The 23,892-nt window shown below is 39.1% G+C and overlaps 1 protein-coding gene across 7 annotated transcripts in view; it reads left to right on the forward strand.

The window, feature by feature from the left end:
* The window catches only part of kmt5b (lysine methyltransferase 5B), a 69,678-nt gene extending 48,849 nt beyond the window's left edge, over positions 1-20,829 (forward strand). For 4 of the 7 annotated variants that reach the window (XM_072272632.1, XM_072272633.1, XM_072272631.1 and 1 more), the window contains exons 7-10: positions 4,772-4,791; positions 4,894-5,030; positions 6,301-6,488; positions 14,357-20,822. In XM_072272632.1, the coding sequence (XP_072128733.1) occupies positions 4,772-4,791; positions 4,894-5,030; positions 6,301-6,488; positions 14,357-15,969 (1,958 nt within the window). In that variant the 3' untranslated portion in view covers positions 15,970-20,822. Of the gene's footprint in view, positions 1-4,771; positions 4,792-4,893; positions 5,031-6,300; positions 6,489-14,356 lie in introns of all 7 variants that reach the window. The other 3 variants (XM_072272635.1, XM_072272636.1, XM_072272634.1) reach the window with 2 other exon arrangements.
* Positions 20,830-23,892: the final 3,063 nt, after the last annotated feature.

The following is a 23,892-nucleotide window of genomic DNA, read 5'->3' on the forward strand; positions in this document are numbered from 1 at the left end:
CTCTTTTTTACTGTTTATATAATGGAAAAAATTAGTATTCTGCTTTGTATTATTGGCTAGTTTGCCCATATATTTCATCTTTTCCATTGTACCTTAGTTGCCTTTTGTAGGATTTTAAAAGCTTCCCAATCATCCAACTTCCCACTCATTTTTGCTACCTTATATCCCTTCCCTTGGCTTTTATGCAGTCCTTAACTTCCCTTATCAGCCACGGTTGCCTACCCCTGCCATTTGAGAACATATTCTTCTGTGGGACATGTTTTATCATGTGCCTTGTGAACTATTCCGAGAAACTTCAGCCATCTCTGATCTGCCGTCATCCCCGCAAGTATCCTCCTCTCATGCCTCTGTAATACCTTTTATTCTGTTGTGATACAGATGCATGTGACAATAGACAATAGGTGCTGGAGTAGGCCATTCAGCCCTTTGAGCCAGCACCACCATTCACTGTGATCATGGCTGATCATCCACAATCAGTACCCCGTTCCTGCCTTCTTCCCATATCCCTTGACTCCGCTATCATTAAGAGCTCTATCTAGCTCTTTCTTGAAAGCATCCAGAGAATTGGCCTCCACTGCCTTCTGAGGCAGAGCATTCCACAGATCCACAACTCTCTGGGTGAAAAAATTTTTCCTCAACTCTGTTCTAAATGGCCTATCTCTTATTCTCAAATGGTGGCCTCTGGCTTTGGACTCCCCCAACATCAGGAACATGTTTCCTGCCTCTAGCGTGACCAATCCCTTAATAATCTTATATGTTTCAATCAGATCCCCTCTCATCATTCTAAATTCCAGTATATACAAGCCCAGTCGCTCCAATCTTTCAACGTATGACAGTCCAGCCATCTCGGGAATTAACCTTGTGAACCTCCGCTGCACTCCCTCAATAGCAAGAATGTTCTTCCTCAAATTTGGAGACCAAAACTGTACACAATACTCCAGGTGTGGTCTCACCAGGGCCCTGTACAACTGCAGAAGGACATCTTTGCTCCTATACTCAACTCCCCTTGTTATGAAGGCCAACATGCCATTAGCTTTCTTCACTGCCTGCTGTACCTGCATGCTTACTTTCAGTGACTGATGAACAAGGACACCAAGATCTTGTTGTACTTCCCCTTTTCCTAACTTGAAACTATTCAAATAGTAATCTGCCTTCCTGTTTTTGCCACCGAAGTGGATAACCTTACATTTATCCACATTAAACTGCATCTGCTCTCTCATCCAACCTGTCCAAGTCATTCTGCATTATCTCTGCCTTTTTGTATTGCTATATTTATGCTCTATTCTTGGTTGGTGCGGCTGTAACGAAACCCAATTTCCCTCGGAATCAATAAAGTATATCTATCTATTTAACATCCCCTGCACATTTCACACTGCCACCCAGCTTTGTGTCATCTGCAAATTTGCAAATGTTACTTTAAATCCTTTCATCTAAATCATTAATGTATATTGTAAATAGCTGCGGTCCCAGCACCGAGCCTTACTTCTCCCTCTTAAATTGTAGTATGAATTCAATAATATGATATCTGCCTCCTAAGGGTTCCTCTTGTGTTAGGCTCCCTAATAACATCTGAGATATTACACAACATCTAATCTAAGATGCTCTTTCCCTGAGTAGGCTCAAGCACAAGCTGCTCTAAAAAGCCAACCCATAGGCATTCAACAAATTTCCCTTGATATCTGATACCAACCTGATTTTTCCCAATCCCCGTGATATTGAAGTCCCCCATTACAATTGTGACATTACCCTTATTAGCTGCTTTTTCCAGCCCTCTTTGCAATCTCAACCCACGTCTTGGCTACTATTTGGAGGCCTATAAATGATTCCTATCATGGTTTTTTTCTTACCCTTTTTGTTTCTTAACTCCACCCACAAAGAATGTCACCTCTTTCTAAAGATGTAATCTGATCTCTTGCCAACAGAGCCACACCACTGCCTATGCCTTTCTGCCTGTCCTTTCGGTACTAAGTATTTCCTTTGATGTTAAGCTCCCAGCTATGGCCTCCTTTTAGCCACAACTCAGTGATGCCCAAAACGTTATACCGACCAATCTCTAATTGCGCCACGAGTTCGTCCACCTTATTCCAACTGCTTTGTGCATTTAAAAACAGCACCTGCAGTCCTGCATTCTTCACCCTTTTGAATTTTGCATCTGTGATACAATTTAACTCTTTGCTCTGCCTACATCTGTGCCCAATTATTGGTATGTCCCTCTTTGTATTCATATTACATCATCTACTTGTAAACCTGCTGGCTCAAACTCAGCTCTACCATACTGGTTCCCATCCCCCTGCCATATCAGTTTAAACCATTCTCAACAGCTCTAGTAAACCTGGCCGCAAGAATATTGGTCCCCCTTGGATTCAAGTGCAGCCTGTTCCTACTGTACAGGTCACACCTGCCTCAGAAGAGGTCCCAGTGATCTAGAAATCTGAATCTTTGCCCCCGCTCCAATTCTTCTGCCACCTCATTCTATTCCTATCCTTATTGTTGTATGGCATAGGCAGCAACGCCAAGATTAATACCCTTGAGATCCTGCTTCTTGGCTTCCTTTCGAACTCCCTGTATTCTGCTTTCAGGACCTCCTTCCTTTTTCTATCTGTGTCGTTGGTACCAATATGTACCACGACTTCTGGCTGCTCACCCTCCCTTTTCAGGATATTGTGGATGCGTTCGGAATCATCATGGACACTAGCACCTGGGAGGCAAACTACCATCAGTGTTTCCTTTTTGCACCCACAGAATCGCCTATCTGTCCCTCTAAACTATAGAGGCCTCTTTTACTGCTGCCATCCTCTTCAGTTCCATACCCTCCTGAGCCACAGAGCCAGACTCTGTGCCAGAGGCACGGTTGCTGTTGCTTCCCCCATGTAGGTCCCCTGCCCAACAGTACTCAAAATGGAGTACTTATTGTTGGCGGGGCGGCCACAGGGGTGCTCTTCACTATCTGACATTCCCCCTGCCCGACAGTCACCAATTTATCTGTCTCCTGTAGCCTTGGGGTGATTACCTCCCTGTAGCTACTGACTATCAACTCTTCACTTTCCCTAACAAGCCAAAGATCATCGAGCTGTATGTCCAGTTCCTTAACGCAGTCGCTAAGGAGCTGTATCTCGATGCATCTGGTGCAGATGTGGCCATTGGGGAGGCTGGTACTCTCCCAGAAATCCTACATCTGACACCTAGAACAGAACACTGGCCCTCTAGACATGCCCCTTATTCTCTCAAGAGTTTAAAAAAAAAGGAATGAACTTGCCTACGTATCTTGCCTCCACTTGTTCTCACCGAAGCCCTATTGAGCCAAAACCGTAACACTCTGACTCAGACCACTGACTATGACTGCTCCACTAGATGGTACCTGTCTTTTATGGAGACTGGGTTTTTTAATTTTTCACTGGACTTGCATGGGAATGCTTCTGTGTCTGCGCAGTTTCCTGTAGCTATTGATCAGACTCTCAATAGCGAGGAAGAATATTAAATCATTCCTTCATTCAAAACTGTTTCAGTTCATCAATATTTCTGGGATACCTTGGATGAACAGCCCTCTTCAGATCGTGCCAGAGCATTTCAATTGGGTTAAGGTCTGCACTCTGATTTGGACATTCCAAAATATGAATTTTCTTCTTTTTAATCCATTCTGCTGTTTATTTACTCTTGTGTTTCGATCATTGTCTTGTTGCGTCATTAAGCTTCAGATGACTGACCTCTACCCTGACATTCCTCTGTAAAGTGCCTTGATAGAATTTTGAATTCATTGCTCTGTCAACGAATTCAGCTCTCCAGGCCCTGGAGCAGCAAAGCAGCCCCAAGCCATGATGTCCCTTCCACCATGCTTCACAGTTGGGATGAGGTTTTGGTGTTGTTGTGCAGTGCCCTTTTTTCTCCAAGCATAGCAATATGCATTTCTTTCAAAAAGTTGAACTTCTGTCTCACCTATCCGCAGAACATTGTCCCAGAAGTGTTGTAGAACATCCAGGTGGTCTGTTGCAAACTTAAGGCGTGCAGCAATGCTTTATTTTTTTTTAGAGAACAGTGACTTCCTCCATGGTGTCCTTCCATGAACAGAGACTGTTGCAAGTTCTAGAGATCTCTGCAGGTCTTTTGCTGTTATCCTTGGGTTCTTTTTCACCCTGGAGTGGTCTTGGTGTGATCTTTGCAGGATGACCACTCCTTGGAAGAGTAGCATCAGTACTGAATTTCATCCATTTGTACGCAATTTCTCTTACTGTGGACTGATGAACAGTCAGGTCTTTAGAAATACTTTTGTAGCCTTTTCGAGCTTCATGCATCTCTACAATTCTTCTAAGGTCCTCAAAGTTGTTTTGATCAAGGTATGGTGCACATAAACAGATTTTTTTTAAAGAGCAGGCTCTGAGTAACATGACTTTGTGTGTTCTTTTTCTTTAGAGCAGGGCACCTCTACAACCTACACCTCCAATCTCATCTCATTGATTGGAGCACCTGACTCCAAATAGTTTTTGTAGAAGGCATTACCCCAGAGGTTTTTTGATCCTAGATTGTGATTGTTTGAATGGTGTATTGTTGAGAAGTAGTACAATTGTTTGTGTGTTATTAGTTTAGGCAGATTGTGTCTGTCTATTATTGTCACTTAAATGAAGATCAGACCACATTTATGAGTAATTTCTTGCAACTATATTAAATATGCCCATTTTAATCTGAATAAAACTCACTTTTAAAATGTTTCAAATCTTAGTTATAATGTGTTAATCATTTTATTCCTTTTTCTCTCCCAATTTCATGTTCCTTTAAGACTGCAGGCCAAACTGTAAGGTAGGCTATCATTTTGCTTTTATCAAACTAATTATTTTGATGTAAATCAAAATCTCATACTTATTGACAAAGGATTTAAATTGTATTTCTTTTTAATCTTAGTTTGTATCAACTGGTCGGGATACAGCTTGTGTAAAAGTGTTGAGAGACATTGAACCGGGTGAAGAAATTTCCTGTTACTATGGAGATGGCTTCTTTGGTGAAAACAATGAATTTTGTGAATGCTATACTTGTGAAAGGTAAGGCTACTGATCCTTATTTAACTCGCTTGTGTGCATCATTATCTCTTTGCACTTGAATAGGAGCTCAATGCTTGAAAGTCCATATTTCAAACTTGCTTTCATAAATGTTGTTTTCATGTGGATGACTTAAGGGATCCTACAGCCACCTGTGACTTGTTTGTTTGTTACTGGCATCTGGATTAAATTCTTGCTCACTCAGATATCACCTTGAGAATTTGCCAGACAAGGGCAGGTTCATTCTGAGAAATAAAGCCCTATGCAAGACAGTTTACCCCAAGAGTAAATCCTGTCATGTTTCTAAGGGGCTGGCATCACAACAAACCTTGTCCATAAATCAAATGGGAGAAAAGATGTTCTGACATCTATCCAAGCTACACCCCAATTTGGATGGTTATCAAACAGTGGATGGTTCTTGTGTTTAGAAACTTTAAAAACATTATGAAAAGTTTTAAAATATAAAATGCCACTCGAGCCAGCACAATGGCATGGAATAAGTGCTGCTACTTAAGCTCCAGGAACCCAGATTGAGTCCTGATCTTGGCTGCTTCATGTGTGGAGTTTGCATGTTCTCCCTGTGACTACATGGGTTTCTTGCTGGTGTTCTGGATTATTCCACATCCCAAAAATTTGCTGGTAGGTTAATTGACTCCTGCAAATTGCCATTTTGTGTAGATGGTTGGGAAAGAATCTAAGGGAAATTGATAAGCATGTGAGACACGTTAAGTTGCAGTGGAGAAGGGAATGATTAATGAGATTACTGCGCTCAGGACTGGCACTGGACAAATAGGATGAATAACCACCTGTTTTGCAACAAGTAATTTAAAATAATTATTTTTTAAAAACTGAATTTTAAATATAAACAATTGCATACCTAAAAATGCTAATAATACTTTCATGCCTCAATCATTCTCCTCTTCAAAATGGAGTAGATCTTTGCTGCAGCTTCATGCCACTACTATTTATAACCACTAGGGGGATCATATTCCTGTCTACCATTGTGATGAAACAATTAAGGCTACTGCCCCAGCTAAATAGCACGTATTGTTTCTTTCATTGAAAAGACAGAGTTTGATATCCAGACTTGTATAGAAAATAAGGTACAGTACCTTGAGTTTCTATGTTTATATTTTGGATAAACTTAAAAGTTGGGTTTTATTTCTCTGTCTTTAAGATATTGGGTACTTCAGTAATATACGTAGTTAATATATAGAAAATATGTACAATTGGTTTTGTTATTAAAACTTTAGTGACTTCTTTTATATTCTAGGCGTGGCCAAGGTGCTTTCAGATCAAAACCTGGACTTCCTGACCCTGTGCCAGTTATAAACAGCAAGTATGGACTCAGAGAAACAGATAAACGTTTGAACAGATTAAAAAAGTTGGGTGATAATGGAAAAAACTCTGATAACCAATCTGTGAGCTCAAACACTGATGCAGAGATTACTCAGGAAAAAGGTGTGATGTTTTTTAATATTATCCTTCTGTACCAGTTTCTTTTAAGTTGACTTTACTGAAGTCATAGAGTTTTCTGCATGATGTAATTCTGTTGTCAATATTAATATCATTAACATCTTTGGCTTATTCCATTTCAATTTATCTATGCTCTGGTGTTTCTCTGGCTGATCATCATCATATATGGGAATGGACCAGCTGCTAAAACTACATTTAACAAGTGGCATTTGTTTAAAATTGTAAGAGTACAAAGTCAGCATGTCTCTGTAAGGGTAAGAAGTAAATGTGTTCAGGGAACCTTGATTAATAAAGGTAATTATGGGTTTGATCAGGAAAAAAAGGAAATGTATGTCAGATATTGGAAATTATAATCAAGTGAGTTATTCGTTTTTACAGAGAATGTAAAGGGATCTTAAAAAATGTAGGGGTGGGGGGGAAGAAGGAGGCCTGAAATGACCCTGGCCAACAGTATTAAAAACCATTTATTCTAAAACCTTGTATAAAGATCTAGAATTTATGAAATGGCATCAAAAAGACAGCATTTGTAATAGTGTCATTTATGCAAAAAAAAAGACATCCCATTTCTGTTGTGGAAATACAGAAGTGGAAAAGTCCAGCAAAAAATAGGAAAGTAAAGTAAATATTACTAATTTACTAGACTTGTAGAAGGAAGGAAATGACATTATATGTATTGAATAGAGTGAGCATGTCTCATTGCAATTGATTATCATAAATTGGTCAGCTGACTGTGTAACCCATGAAGTGTCTGACTTTAGTACTGCAGTACTTAGTGATTGTCTTACAGCATATTTGAAGCAGCTGCATTCTCAGTTAATCAGTGTTGATCTATTTTATAGATGGAGACATCTATAGAACATATATAGAACATAGAAATTTATAGCACATTACAGGCCGATCATTTAACCTACTCCAGAGACTGCCTAGAATTTCCTTAGTTGCATAGCTCTCTATTTTTCTAAGCTTCATGTACCTAAGAGGCTCTTAAAGGACCCTATTGTGTCCGCTTCCACTGCCGGCAGTGCATTCCATGCACCCACCATTCTGTGGGAAAAACTTACCCTGACATCCCCTGGGTACCTATTTCCAAGCACCTTAAAACTATGCCCCCTCATGATAGCCATTTCAGCCCTGGGAAAAAGCCTCTGGCTAGCCACACGATCAGTGCCGCTCATCATCTTATACACCGTCTATGATTCAATATTGCCAATTAACATGAGACAATAAGATATAGGAGCAGTATTAGGCCATTCAGCCTATCTACACTGCTCTGCCGTTCTATCATGGCTGATTTATTAACGCTCTCAGTACCGTTCTCCTGCCTTCTCCCTGTAATCTTTGACACCCTGACTAATCAAGAACCTATCAACTCTAAATATAATCAATGACCTGGCCTCCACAGCCATCCATGGCAATGAATTCCACAGATTTACTACCCTGTGACTAAAGAAATTCCTCCTCATCTCTGAGGCTGGGCCCTCTAGTCCTAGACTCTCATACTATCCTCCACACATCCACTGTACCTCTCATACTATCCTCCACACATCCACTGTACCTAGGTCTTTCATTATTTGATCAGTTTCAATGAGATTCTCCTTCATTCTTCTAAACTCCAGCGAGTATAGGCCCACAGCCATCAAGTGCTCCTCATGTGTTAACCCTTCAGTCCTGGAATCATTGTGAACCTCCTCTGAACCCTCTCCAATGCCAGCGATAAGAGGCTCAAAACTGCTCACAATACAAGTGTGGTCTGACCAATGCCTTGTAAAGCCTTAGCATTACATCTTGTATTCTAGTCCTATCGAAATGAATGCTAACATTGCATTTGCCTTCCTTACCACTGACTCAATTCATTAACCTTTAGGGAATCCTGCACAAGGGCTCTTAAGTCTCTTTGCATATCTGATTTTTTAATTTTCTCCCTGTTTAGAAAATGATGTACTCCTTTTTCTTCTAAAAAGTGCACAACCATACACTTCCCTACATTATGTTGCATCTGCCACTCCTTTGTCCATTCTCCCAGTCTAAGTCCTCCTGAAGACATCCTGCTTCCCCAACATTGCCTGCCACTCCATCTAACTTCATATCATATGCAAAGTTGGCCATTAATTCTGTCACCAAAATCATTGACATACAATGAAAAAGCAAGTGGTCCCAACACCAACCCCTTCAGAAAACCACTAGTCACTGGCAGCCAACCAGCAAAGACCCTGTTTATCTCACTCTGCCTCTTGCCAGTCCAGCCAGTTTTCTATCCATGCTAGTATTTTTCCTGTATTACCATGGGCTCTTATCTTGTTAAGCAGCCTTCTGCATGGTACCTTGCTAAATCCAAGTAAACAACATCCACTGACTTTCCTTTTTTTACCTTTCATGTTATTTCCTCAAAGAATTCCAACAGATTTGTCAGGCAAGATTTCCCATTGTGGATAGTTAGAGGTTACTTGTCAAACGACTGACAACTACATTTGTTAGGCCCTGATCAGATTATTAGTTTCAACACCACATACTGGCAAGGAGAGGGCAACAAAAACTAATTTGAATTTACTAGGAAGGCTTAAAATGGCTCTTAGGGGCATCGCTTTTTCTCTGTTCACTTCTCATACATAAATTTGGTATATTTACAACACAACCAACACTGGGACAAGCTCATTTAATCTATTGCAGTTACTGGAAAAAATGTAAACCTTAAATTCAGAATCTGTGTCCAAAATGATAGGCAGGATAACAATCTTTAAAGGGGGCATAATAACATCTACTTTATCAGTAATTTTGCGTCCAAATTCTCAGTTGAGCATACCAAAGTTAACAGTTGTACAAAATTAAAACTGCTTCAAGTCAAATCTATACTTGGAGCACAAAAGTTAGGGTGCATGGTGAAGGAAATAATATTGGGGACAAAGAAGGCAACTAATAGTCAATGAGGAAGAATTTCTTCACATGGCAATAATTGTTTTCCATAAGCACTGGGATTCTTTCAAGATATTATTAGATGTTATGGGAGGACCAAGTATTTGGCAGGTGTGAACTTTAATGGATTAAAGACGATCCACTAAAGATAGACAATTACTGTATATTTAATTCACTTGTTTTCAACTTTATTTCAGTAATCCATTACTCCGGTTATTTTCAGTCTTGAATCTCCTGTAGGAGGAAACCTCCTTTCTATATTACCCCCTCAAAATCCTCAGGACTTTGTTTCAATTGCATCTCTGATTACTTTTCCAAATTTGCAGATGCAAACCATGCTTAAAGCAATCTTTTCCTATAAGGCAACCTTTTCTTGCTGATGCATTCCAGTGCATTAACATTTGTCCTTAAATAAAGAGACCAATCCTTTACACAGCACTTCAGATGTGGGTCTCCTCAGTGATCTTTTTAAGCTAAAGTGTAACCAACGAACTTTTGCCTACAACTCAAATGGTATGAACATAGAATGTCTTCAGTTTCAAGTTAGACACCCCCCCCCCCCCCATATTCTTTCATTATTCCGACTAGGCCACCAAGGTTCTATCTTCCTTCGTTCATTATTTCCACTCCGCCCTCTGCTCCCATTACCTAAATATGTCCCCTCCCTCACCTGGTTCCATCCACCCATTAGCCAAACACTTAACCACCTGTGTTTCCTAAGTTACTTCGCCTTTGGCCCAACCTTCCTATCCAGTTCCCCCTCTCCCAAATCTGGTTTCAGCTGTCCATTGTATCTCTGTTTCCATTCATCACCCACTTCACCTATCAGCTACAACTCTGACTCGCCTCCTAATACTAACTATTCTCCTCTGTACTCTTGAGCCCTTACACAGGGTCCCAACCCAAACTGTCGACTGTCCCTTTGTCTCTAGAGATGCTACTTGGCCTGCTGAATTCCTTAAGCAGTTAGTTTTTTTTAAAATCCAGATTCCAGCATGCAGTATTTTGTGCTTCCAAACTTTGTACTCAATTCCCCTTGCAAATAGCTTTAATTTCCTACTGCATCTGCAACCTAGCCGTTTGTAAATCATGCATCAGGGCTCCCAGATCTCCCTTTATCATTACATAATGCACATTTTTATTTTTCATCCAGATCTGGAAAAATTAATAATTAAATAAATTGTAGCTTCTGTGGGTTTATCTTTTGTTTCTTTATTTGTCCCTTTACCTGCTTTTGTCCTGTAGTATTGTCCTTTTTATAGTGTAATCACGTATTTTTTCCTTTTCATATTTATATTACCTTATAAATTAGAAAGCCATTCATCCCATCAAGCCAAAAAAAATCTCATAAATTCTATTACTCACTCATTCCTCAAGCTATTTTCTCTCACTTGTCCATTAACAACCCTTGGATACTCCTTATACTAGGGGTAGTGTACAATAACCAGTTACTGACATTCAGTCTGATTTTGGAATGTGGGAAGAAACAGAACAGGTGTGGGGGGGGGGTGGTGTTGGTTGGGTTGGTTGGATGGTTGAGCAGACCAATATGTTTTTGTCTCCATGTTACATTGTGATAAATTTAACCGAATTCAAGCACTCAGGTACTCGGCTGGTGTCATTTTATTCTGATTCCATATTTCTCTCATTAAGTGTGATGAGTGAATATGTCATTCCATGTGTTGGTCACTAGGGATTGCTGTAGAACAAAGAATTCTAAAGTTTCCATTGCCTCTGACCTATAGATTTTCTTGATTGTTTTGAAAATTAAATTATACCTAAACATGTAAATCTTAAATGAGCAGATTGTAATAGAACTGGTGGCATTTTCCTTTTTAACTGAGAGTGAACCTGGGACATCAGATCCATCTTATACAAACCCCATTTCCAGAAAAGTTGGGATATTTTCCAAAATGCAGTAAAAACAAAAATCTGTGATATGTTAATTCAGGTGAATCTTTATTTAACTGCCAAAAGTACAAAGAAAAGATTTTCAATAGTTTTACTGACCGACTTAATTGTATTTTGTAAATATACACAAATTTAGAATTTGATGGCTGCAACACACTCAACAAAAGTTGGGACAGAGTTAAAGTAAGATTGAAAAGTGCACAGAAAAGTCATGCTACTGTGACAATTATAGCCACCTGGGCTTGGGAGTACTTCGGAACACCATTGTCACTCAACACAGTCCGTCGCTGCATCCAGAAATGCAACTTGAAACTGTATTACGCAAGGAGGAAGCCATACATCAACTCTACGCAGAAACACCGGCGAGTTCTCTGGGCCCCAGCTCATCTCAGATGGACCGAAAGACTGTGGAACCATGTGCTATGGTCAGATGAGTCCACATTTCAGCTAGTTTTCGGAAAAAACGGGCATCGAGTTCTCTGTGCCAAAGGTGAAAACGACCATCCAGATTGTTATCAGCGAAAGGTGCAAAAGCCAGCATCTGTGATGGTATGGGGGTGCATCAGTGCCCACGGCATGAGTGAGTTGCATGTATGTGAAGGTACCGTTGACTCTGAGGCGTATATTAGGATTCTAGAGAGACGTATGTTGCCATCAAGGCGACGTCTCTTCCCGGGACGTCCATGCTTATTTCAGCAGGACAATGCCAGGCCGCATTCTGCACGGGCTACAACAGCGTGGCTTTGTAGACACAGAGTGCGTGTGCTTGACTGGCCTGCTGCCAGTCCAGATCTATCTCCTATTGAAAATGTATGGCGCATCATGAAGAGGAGAATCAGACAACGGAGACCACGGACTGTTGAGCAGCTGAAGTCTTATATCAATCAAGAATGGACAAAATTTCCAATTGCAAATCTACTACAATTAGTATCATCAGTTCCAAAACAATTAAAAAGTGTTATTAAAAGGAAAGGTGATGTAACACAATGGTAAACATGCCTCTGTCCCAACTTTTGTTGAGTGTGTTGCAGCCATCAAATTCTAAATTTGTGTATGTTTACAAAATACAATTAAGTTGGTCAGTAAAACCATTGAAAATCTTTTCTTTGTACTTTTGTCAGTTAAATAAAGGTTCACGTGAATAAACATATCACAGATTTTTGTTTTTATTGCATTTTGGAAAATATTCCAACGTTTCTGGAAATGGGGTTTGTGGATTCGAAATGTGGAATGTGTCAGTTTGCACTGTTACTGGGTTTCATGGGCTTCAGATCAACGTGCTCAATCCTCCATTTATACTGAGGAATTGCCACTCTGATCCTACCATTTTGGACGAAAGCAGGACATTTGATCCTGTTGATTTTGATTGGGGTTGTGGGCATGCAGATATAAAACACAAAGGAGCTGAACTCCTTGTTAATTGACCTGATTTAATATTTTTGTTCTTGGGAGTTTTTTTTATGAAGTTTCTAGGCTATTTTTAATATTTAAAGAAGTACTTCATTTTAGTAGTTTTTAAAAGTTCCAAGTGCAAAGTATGTTTTTTTTTAAAACAAAGCATTGACTGTTTTGACATTTGACAAGGCTAATGGAGACATTTTGGAGGGAGGTCAAGTTGCTGTTCCAACTTTACCACTGGAGCCCAGAATACTTTTGGCCAACAAAATAGGCCCTCTGCCTCTCAATCTATAAATTCAGACTTGAGGAGGTGGCAGAGGGCGTGCCTGAGCAGTGAGATTAGCCAAGCATCTGGCAAGTTGGCACAAAGTAATACCCATGAGCTCTTTCGAGTAGTCAGCTTTAGCAGAAACCTTGCTGCAGTCTGAACTGCTGAATGATTGTTCATGTCATTTGGACTAATTCTAAACCTCTGCTGTAATATACACTCAATTACCACTTTATTAGGTACCTCCTGTACCTAATAAAGTGGCCACTGAGTACATATCCATTGGCTGTTGCTGCTGTAGCCCATCCATTGAGGTTCAATGTGTTGTGCATTCAGAGGTACTCTTCTGCATAGCACTGTTGTAACACATGATTATTTGAGTTACTGCCGCATTTCTGTAAGCTTGAACCAGTCTGGCCATTCTTTATCCTCTCTCACTATCAAGGCATTTGTGCCCACAGAACTGCTGCTCACTGGATATTTTTCTTTCTTATTCACACCATTCTCCGTAAACTCTAGAGACTGTTGTGTGTGGAAGTCTCAGGAGATCAGCAGTTTCTGAGATACTGAATCACCCCATCTGGCACTGACAATGATTCTATGGTCAAAGTCACTTAGATCACATTTCTTCCCCATTCTGATGTTTGGTCTGAACAACAACTGAATTTCTTGATCATGTCTGCATGCTTTTATGCATTGAGTTGCTGCCACATGATTGGCTGATCAGATATTTGCATTAACAAGCAGGTGTATCTAGTAAAGTGGCCACTGAGTGCATCTCTTACCCCTCTTCTGAGAAGAAATTGCAAATAAGGAATTGTCATATATTTTACCCTTTAAATTCACCTATGTGAATACTTCATCAAAATCTTCTAAATGGAAGTGTGCTTACCTTAGGCAAAATTTCTTGATTCTGATTTAGAGCTGTGAAAGGAGCCAGTAAAAGTTTGAGTAAATGTCTGATGTGGGAAACTGTTTAAGCAAACATTGTGAATCATATAAAACTGTTTAACACTGCAGATAAGCATGATAGAAAGCTTCCTTGAGCTATTTGATTTGGGGGTGGGGCTGGAGAGGGAGGAGGAGAGAAATTATACCAGCCTGAGGGTCCTTTAATTTTGCAAATTAATTTGTGTATAACTGCACAGTTGTGAGTTTATTTACATTTGCTACAATTGTAGCCAGTCAGTATTTGAATGATAAAATGCAAGTTTGGTGAAGACATTGAATTAGAGTCCTGTAGGAATCAGTGGTTCATTGTTTGCATTAAACTTTAGCATGCAATTGATGATCAAATAAATACATTATTGTGTAGATTTTATTAGAAGATAAGCTTTTAAAATTAGTGTTTATTTCTCTTTTTCAGCTACAACTAGAAAATCAATCAATATAAAAAAGGATAGTAAAAGCAGAACAAGGCAAACTTTGCCCAGAACATCAGCTGCCTCTAATTCTACCTCATCCTCTTCAAAAATGTGTTCTGCGGGTAATTCCAAGGTACCAAAGAAACTGAAAACCTCAAGGCCGGTAAGGTCTTTGCCCCTAAAATCTGGATTAAGAAGTGAATCTAGAAGATCAGAGCAAAAGACTAGTTTTGGAGGTCTTGAAATGGACAACTTAGTGCTGAAGGAGCCTAAAGTAGTTCTTTATAAGAATTTGCCACTTGAGAAGGAGAAAGACTTAGAGGGGCCAGCAAAAATTGAAGGTTCGGGTAGGTGCCTGACCAGACATGCTGTTGGAGAAACAAACATCAATTCTGTAAAAGAACTGCATAAAATTTCTCGCTTGCGTAACGGAACTATCCCTTGTGCCTACATGACCCGACGGGCAAAAAGAACAAGACTTGCCCTCAGAGAGTCCTGTGAGGTTCCTTCACTGGATCTTGAACCAAATACAGTGGACAATGAAAATATTCATTGCACTGCACAGAATGAACTTGTGGACTCAATCTCACATGCATGTGATGGCACCCATATAAACCCATTGATCCAGGAAACTGATGTAGGTACAAACTGCCAAAAGAGTGGGGTGTGTTTGAGCAGGAGAAGGTCACAAGGAAAACTAGAAAAAATTGATGCACAGTTAGATAAATGTGAGCGCATGTTATCTTGCTCTGTAAAAGATGGTGTGATGGGGGAATCAATACCTGAGTTGGTAAGTCCTCCAATTCACAATCTCAATGGGGGTGAAAAAGTTGCTTTGGTGAATGTATCTGGTGTTTACAGAGACTGTGTTGGTTCATCAAAAGGTGACACTTCAGATTCCTTTATGGTTTCTCACAAATCAAAAAGTTCACAATCTCATAAAATAAGAAGTGACCATTCAAGAAGAACAGGAGAAAGAAGCAGAAAGAAACGACGAATCACGAGATATGATGCACAATTAATACTTGAAAACAGTACTGGGATTCCTAAGTTGACTCTCCGTAGACGACGTGACAGCAGTAGTAGTAAGACTAATGACCAAGAAGTGGATGGAAAGAAATCAAAAATTAGTATCAAACTGAGCAAAGACTATGAAAATGACAAAGGTAATAATTATGTAGCAAAGCTCAGTAATGGGTTCACGACAGGCTCAGGAAATAATTCTACAAAACTTAAGATACAGCTGAAACGCGAGGAACAGAATAAAGGAATTAAGCGATCACACTCCGTCATGGAAGACCTCTGTGACAGTGGCATGTGTTGTGACAATGCTGTTTTTCTGAGGCCTAATGGGGAGTTCTATGAGCATAGACAACACAGAGATGATGAAGAGGATGACGATGATGATGATACTTCCTCATCTTTGTCATCGTCCTCATCATCATCGTCGTCTTCCTCATCATCTGAGGAGGATGATTATGATGATGAGTTTGAAGATGACTTTATTCCACTTCCTCAGGCAAAAAGACTAAGACTTATTGTTGGTAAAGACTCCATAGATATCGACATCTCATCAAGAAGGAGAGAAGACCAGTCTTTAAGGCTTAATGCATAACTTTTGGTTCCATACTAACCATAATGTACAGTACTTTCCAATCAATTATTCCACATTTGAATGAATTTACTGTAAAATTTTGATGGCACTTCTGTATTCATTATCAACATAAATATTGTAGAAAGTGTACAGTATATTGACTCATTTGATTTGTTTTTTTTGCAGATTTTTATTGTACTATTAATAGCCTTACCATGTGCAATTCTGAGTTTTGGAGGAACTCACTCTGTGGTAGAATTAAGGTATAAAGCAGAATTGTTGTACATAAAGATCAGATTTCTTCTCATTTATTTCTCCTTTTGAGCCTCAATATTTTGAAACACAATTATGGTGGGTATTCCATTTTTTAAAATAAAAACTTGAGTCTGCTGTGCTTTACGAATGAAGGTTGAAGAAAGCAAAAAGTAGTGGCAGCAAGTACAAACAAGCAACAAATTTCTATTAGTTGTCCTTATCACCAGCAAAGGAATTGTAGCTTTTAGGCTCGTTTGCTAGGTGTTTTCCCCAGGTTTTGTCAGTTTTACACTGTATGCTGTCCCAGATGTACTGTCTGTGGCCTTTGTTAGTAGCCAGCTATTGGTTGGAAGTTTAAATAAATGGAGTTGTTTCAATAAAATAAGCGTGAGCCATTTGCTGACCTTGGAATACAGAATATGTGCAGGGTATAGTTCTTTACAGCCTTAAGTATTAATATACTTTGTATAGCACCTATAAATGTAAATTATTTAGAATCCTTGTATTCACTTTGGACTGTTAATATAGCTGCAAAACAATATTTGTAGGTTTCCTGGAAAACTGATCCTGTGATTAATTTTTTTAAAACTAATTCAACATCTTTTTGTAACGATTTGGTATTAAACTCATAAAAATTGAATTTAAATTTGAATTTTTATATGCACAAGAATTGTATGTGTATTCTGTAATGGTAATGATGTTCATCCAGAATTTCTTCACCTGCATTTCTTGGCACTTTTCAACATATTGGTGGATGTCTGAATTAGTAATTCAATCTTATTCTGGCAATTGAACTTAGCCAAAGATTGAAAAGTAATTCCATGAAAATAATTCTTAGTTGCTTTAATACCACTCATGACCTTTGTACATAAGGTTTGTGCTTGCATTGAGCGGCTGCTGTTTTCTCATTTATTCTCATCAGGAGAACAGTGAGTTATTTTATAAGCCTCTTGATCTGATGTATAGCATTACTTGATGTCTGTCTAAATAATCTTGTGTGATTTTTTTTTTGTTCTGTTGAGTTTTGTTGTGAAAGCACACTGAGATCTAAAAGAAAAACAATGTAAAACTAATCAAAATGAATGTAAATTGATTTTTAAATCCTCCAAAAACAGTAATTTTAATAAATAGGGACTGACTTACACAATTTGTTTCCTGGTAACCAGCCAGCCCTCAAGATGCTTGAGAACTGGACAATTTATCTTTGAGAGGCTCTCAAGCCCTAAAGTGTGTTTGTGTTTTTTTTTAAAGTCCCTGCCATATAATAGAGAGCCAAGATGGTACACTCACAAAATATGTATTCTTATTTTCGATTAGATACATTCTATTTCCCAAATTTTATCTTGATGCTTTGGTTGTCATTTTGTAATCCTGTTCTGAACCTAGTTGTGTTTTTTTTTTGGAACACAAAGACTGCAGATGCTGGAAATCCAATGCAACACATACAAAATGCTACAAGAACTCAGCAGGTCAGGCAGCATATATGGGAATGAACTGATAGTCAATGTTTTGGGCAAGACCCTTCAGGACTGCAAGGAAGGGGGGAAGATGCTAGCTGGAAGGTGGTGGGTGCGTCCAAGTGAAAGATTAAGGGCTGAAGAAAGAATCTGATAGGAGATTGGACCATTGGAGAAAGGGGAGAAGGGAAGGACCCAGGGAGAAGTAATAGCAGGTGAGAAGAGGAAAAAGATCAGAGTAGGGAATGAGAGGGGGAATTGGTTACTGAAAGGTGAAATCAATATTCATTCCATCAGATTGGAGGCCACCCAGGCAGAATATAAGGTGTTGCTTCTCCAACCTCCAAGGCACAAGAGAAGGCCTTGACTACTTTTTAATGATTCTTTGTTGCATTCTTGTGTCACTGTTTTTCCAATATTGTAATGTATATTCTTTGTGTCTGTCTCCCTTTGTAGTTCTGAATTTCCATATATTTGTGAAGCTTTCAATGTACTCTCTGGGTAGTGTTTGTCATGCTTTGCTTCTGCATTCTTCTCCATTTTCTTCCATTTTTCAGTTAGCTTTGTGTTCCTCATGGCCACTTTTAAGGCATCCCTCGTGCATTCTGTTGTTGCTGCTCTTCATTGTCTCTTGTGCCTACCTCTGCTTTGCCGCTCCCTTGTTATCTCTTTTAAATTGTTCCTGTTGTCTCATTGTTCTATAATCTGTGGCCGTTTATTCTGCATTATGTATGTCTCTTGTGCTGAAATGATCTGGTCTGACAATTTCTCTTTCTTCAGAAACAGTTTTTCCTGCGCAGACCCTGATTTCTCCATCACATCTTTAACTTCTGTGCATTCTAGAACAACTTCATCATCTTTTGCAGGTTTGAACCTGCAGGTGGAGGGGTCTATGTCTGCACTGCTGTTCAATAATATCATGGTTGATATTTTACTTGATGATATTTTTCTGTACTAATCTTGTGTATCTTTTCTGCTTTCCACAGCAACCACTCTTTGTAACTCCCTGGTCTGCCATTCCTCACCACCCACCCTCCCACCTCCTGACACTTTCCTGTACAACCAAAGGAAGTGCAACACCTGCCCTCTCACCATCTCTCTCAAAATCATTCAGGAAACTCCTCTGGGTGAGGTAGAGATTTACATTGACTTCCTTCAAACTTATCCTTTGCACTTGGTGCTCTTAATAGGGCCTCATGAACATTGGTGAGGCCAAGCATGAACTACGTGACTGGTTTGTAGAATACTTGGCCTTTGTCTGCAATGGCCATCTTGAGCTTCCAGTTGCATGCCATTTCAACTCACACCGAACTGCCTGTCTATCTTTGGCCTTCTCCACTGACATGGTGAGGCCAGACACAAATAGGACCTCATAATCTGCTTGGGTAGCTTACAGTCGAGTGCTGAATACGTTGAGTTTTCCAATTTCAAGTGACCCATTCAACCTATGTTCATTTCTGACTCCTAGTCCTGGTGTTCTCTTTCCCTTCGTTGACCTTTCCCATTTCCCTCTGCCCATCAACCACACACCTAACACTTGTTTCTTCTCCCCATAATTTGACCCAGATTTCCTCCAGCAATTTGTTTTTGCTCTGGATTCCAGCATCTGCAGTACCTTGTTTCTCCTTTTTTTAACTTGCTTTTTTTAAACTTCTTTGAAGTTTTGTTTGTTTCTTTTGGCCATCCTTACATATTCTTATTTCTGATATTGATCCTGTCCTTTTACACCTTGTGTTTAGAGTCAGCCAAAATAACATCATAAATAAAGATTTCCGTTTGCTATCACTTTAGTCAGACTAGTACTAATTGTAAAATTCTTTACAGTTTCGGGGAGGAGTTGTCCTTGTTAAGAACCATTGTGTGCATCATTATGCCTTTTAAGGAAGCAGTGGAGAACAGCAGGATAAGAGTAGTTAGGGATAGGTTCAGTTGCTGTGATAGGGTAAGAAATGGACGGGACTATAAAACTGACTGAATTTATATATTGACCATTAAGATTAAACCAGGTGTGTTTAGTTTGGATCTGAGAGACTGGGAGAATGCGATTGATGATGGGATTAACTAAATAAACTAAACAAGAGCAAGGCTGTAATCAATTAAGGAAAAATTAATAGAAAAGTAATTTTGGAGAGGTAGCAAAAGTGGTCAATCGATAAAATAGAAGTAACATTTTCTAATACTCCTGATCTTCATTGCTGTTATTTGGCTTATTTTTGGACAGTGATTGCTTGATATCTGAAATTAAAATAAAATTCTGGAAATAGTCTGGCTGGGCAATGTTTGTGAGGAAAGCAACAATAGTAACATTTTTTACCTTGTGTCAACACCACAGGTTCTGCCTAACCTCCCAAATAATTCCATACTTGGAAGTATGGAAGTATTTCCAAGTTTGTTTTTCTCTTTCCTTCATCTAATATATGCTGTACTTTGCCTTTCAAAAAGATTTCTCTTAAATAATATACGATTAACCCATAGATGACTTACAAAGCAAATATTTTCATCTTTTGGCATCTATGAAAGCAGCCAATTAAGTTTTAATATGGATATTATTTTGCTGTTAGCTCTCTAGTGCATGAAGACCAAGTCATAAAAATGGAGATAAATATACACCGTTTGCTGTTGCCCTTTTACTGTACTCTTGTTATTTATTTTGGAGTAAAATATTTTTGGCTAGTTACTTTAAATGATCATTTTAGCATGTAGATTTTTTAGAATAAGATATTTTAATTTTTTGAAGATGCTAAGTCTGTGATTTTTAACCAACCAATTGAAGTTGATTGGCACTCTTGTAACTTCTGAATATCCTGCTGAGAAAATGCAAGTATAAAGAATGACTAAAGGAAATTATTGAAAGGCCCATGGACGTGCATCCAGTAATGATTGGCATTTTCCAAAGAAGGAAAATCTGAATAAAGAAAGTCTTGGTGATTATGGTAGTTACAAGATCAAACTGATCCATGGTGTATGCTCATACATTGAATCTATTTACAGAAGTAGAAAGCAACAATTGTCTACTAAGTGTTTTTAATAGACTGGGGGAAAGAATATTAAAGCAACCATGTCCTGTGGATGAAATGCTTCCCACTGATTAACTTTTACTGAAAAGTAATCACTCCTTCACTTCTGACAGTTTATTTTAAAGTACTTTCTGTTAAATGTCAATGAAAAATATTTTCATTCCAGTTTATCATAGTTTCATCAATTACAAGATATGCGCACATTGAACAGTGTAAAACTATTTTTCTTTATTGCTTATCTGTTTATGCAGTCTGTTTAAATTGATGGTGTGAAGTAGAATTAAATGAAATTCTAGAAGCGAGTTGCCTTAAATAGTGAAAATTGAGCAAGTTCTATGATAACATTACTTGAAATCAATTTGTAACAAAATTGAAATGAATTTTGTTGTTTGTTATATCAGCAGAGCTAATTTAACCCAATGTATTAATCTATATTAGTGCTGTTTATCTGCATTTGGTGTGTAGCTTTCTTTATCTTAACAATTGAAGTGTTTGTTTTGGTGCTGATTAATTGAGGGTACTTATTTCAGGCAATTGAAAACACTGTATGGGGGAAGTGGACAGGGTAGAATTCTTCTTGGATCTCTTCTAAACTTATTACTTCCCACATATACTTTTTTGTTTTAAGTGAGGAACAAAGGTTTTTATTATATATTTTACCCCATAATTTTGTACAGATCTATCAGATTGCCTACATCCACCTCCACTTCAGGGAAAACAAACCCAGCCTATCTAATCACAAATAAGAGAAAATCTGCAGATGCTGGAAATCCGAGCAACATGCACAAAATACTGGAGGAACTCAGCAGACCAGGCAGCATCTATGGCAAAAAAAAGTACAGTCAACGTTTTGGGCCGGGACACTTTGGCAGGATGGAAGGGTGTCCTGCTGAAAGGTCTCGGCTCAAAACGTTGACTGTACTTTTTTCCATAGATGCTGCCTGGCCTGCTGAGATCCTCCAGCATTTTATGTGCGTTGCCCAGCCTATCTAATGTATCTTTTTATGTGAAATGCTCCAGCTTGGGCACCATCATCTGCATCCTCTACAGCATAACCGCATTCTTCCTGTAAAAAGTGAATAGAACTGCACACAATGCTCCAGTGAGACTAAATGAATGTTTTATAAGGTTGTAAGAAGATGCCCCAACTTTTAAGAGTCTCTTCCACAACTGATGTAGACAAGCAACTCATATCATCACCACCACCTTTGCATCCTGCCAGTTTCAGGGATCCGTGGACTTTTATCCCAAAGTTCTTAGTTCCCTAGATCCATGCTCTTTTCTATATATGCTTTAACTTAATCCCAAAATGCATCACTTCACACTTGTCAGGATTAAACCATTCTCCACCCAACTTAACTGCTGATCAATTTCATGCTATAACTGAACGTGATCATCCTCGGTATCAACAAATTTTTAGATAGATTTTTGTGTCGTTTGTAAATATGGCAATCATATATTCATATTTAAGTCACTATATTGCAAACACAACTGTCCTACCACTGTTCCTTGTGATACACCATTAGTCACAGACTTCCTATCAGGAAAAATAGCCTTCCCTTTCCACTTTGCCTCCTTTAGCAAGCAAATTGGGGTTCAGTTTGATAGCTTGCTTCAATTTGAAAGCTGTAACGTGTTTTTTTTGAAACACTCGCAATTCACTTTCTGATGAGAAATAATTTAGGGGTGTTTCCCAATTTGAAATTTGTTGAAATTTTAAGCTAATTAATTTTTGAGAGGATGTTCGTGAACTTAATATTCCTGATCCACAAAATTGTTTAACTTCACATGAATCACTGCTTCAAATGGGAATGGCTGCATGAGTCCTTGGATATTTGTGGGGGGGAAGGGTGGTGGTGAAAGAGATGGAAGGTAAGTTGTTGCATCTCCTGTGGCTGCATGGCAAAGTGTTGTGAGAAGGGGAATGCATTTGGTGGAAATTATGGAGAAGGGTTGATGGTCTGGAAAGTGAGGTCAAGAGTAGCCTTATTCTGGCAGGCAGAAGTAGTACTGAGAGCAGAAGTACGGATCAAAACTACCATCTATAGTGCAAGGAATAGGATGGTTAAGGAAGGAGGAAGACATCTTAGAGATGCATTCTCTGATGTGGAAAGCCCTGGAATTGGAAGAAGTAAGACAGAAAAGGGGAAAAACTAGGAGAATGGGATCCACACAAGTAGCAGGGTGAAAGGAAGTGCGGCCGATTGTTGTGGGATTTGGCGATCTTGCGTGTATTGGTTGTTAACCCCTTTTTCAAATGGAGATCTCAAGGAAAGGAAGTGTCCTAAGATCATAAAGCATAAAAAAAGGCTTTTCGATCCTACATGTCCTTGCCTACCATTGTACCCACCTATTCTAATGCCTTTAACCAGCACCTTGACCACAGCCTCCTTAGCCTCAGGAATTCAAATACTTCATTTGTCCCTACATTTCCTTTGTTGAGCACTGCAAAAGGTAGGGTTTCTCAGTGGTCATCCATTATAATTCAACCCATTCCCATTCTGACATGTATGTCCATGGTCTCAGCTGCCACAATGAGGCCACACCCAGGTTGGAAGAGTAACATTTGGTTATCCATCTGGATACATCATTACCTGACGGTAGGAACATTGATTTCTCTAACTTGCAGCAATTTCTTCTCACCTGTTTATCACCACCTTCTGGTGCCCATCCTTCCCTTTTGTTCCAGGTGAGGCCTACTATCCTCTCCTATCAGATCCCCCCTTTATCTTTTCCACCTATCACCTCCCATCTTCTTACATCTTGTCTCCTTGTTTCACCCCTCACCTGTCAGCGTGTACTCTCTCCTCTCTCCCCACTTCTAGATTCTGGCTTATGCCCCTTTTCCAGCCCTGATGAAGCGTCCTATCCCAAAACATTGAGTGTTTATTCCCCTCTATGCCACCTGACTTACTGAGTTCCTCAAGATTTCCAACATCTGCAGATTCTTTGTTTCTGATATTATTTGTTTAAATTTATCATTTCTGAATAGAACGTGGACAAATTCTGTTTTTAATGTTCAATTGAAAGCTGTATATCTGAATTTAAACTTTTAAAGGTAGTATAATTGAGTTTATTGGTTAAGCACCAAGAGCATGGTCTAAAAGAAATAAGGATAACTGATAAAGAAAATATTTTAGCAGAACAAATTGCAACTTGTGGAAATACCAAACAAAATAAATGCTAGAAGCTCTCAGCAAGTCAGGCATCGTCAG

This window comes from Mobula birostris, chromosome 11 (genome assembly GCF_030028105.1).
Source record: "Mobula birostris isolate sMobBir1 chromosome 11, sMobBir1.hap1, whole genome shotgun sequence".
Classification (NCBI taxonomy): domain Eukaryota; kingdom Metazoa; phylum Chordata; class Chondrichthyes; order Myliobatiformes; family Myliobatidae; genus Mobula; species Mobula birostris.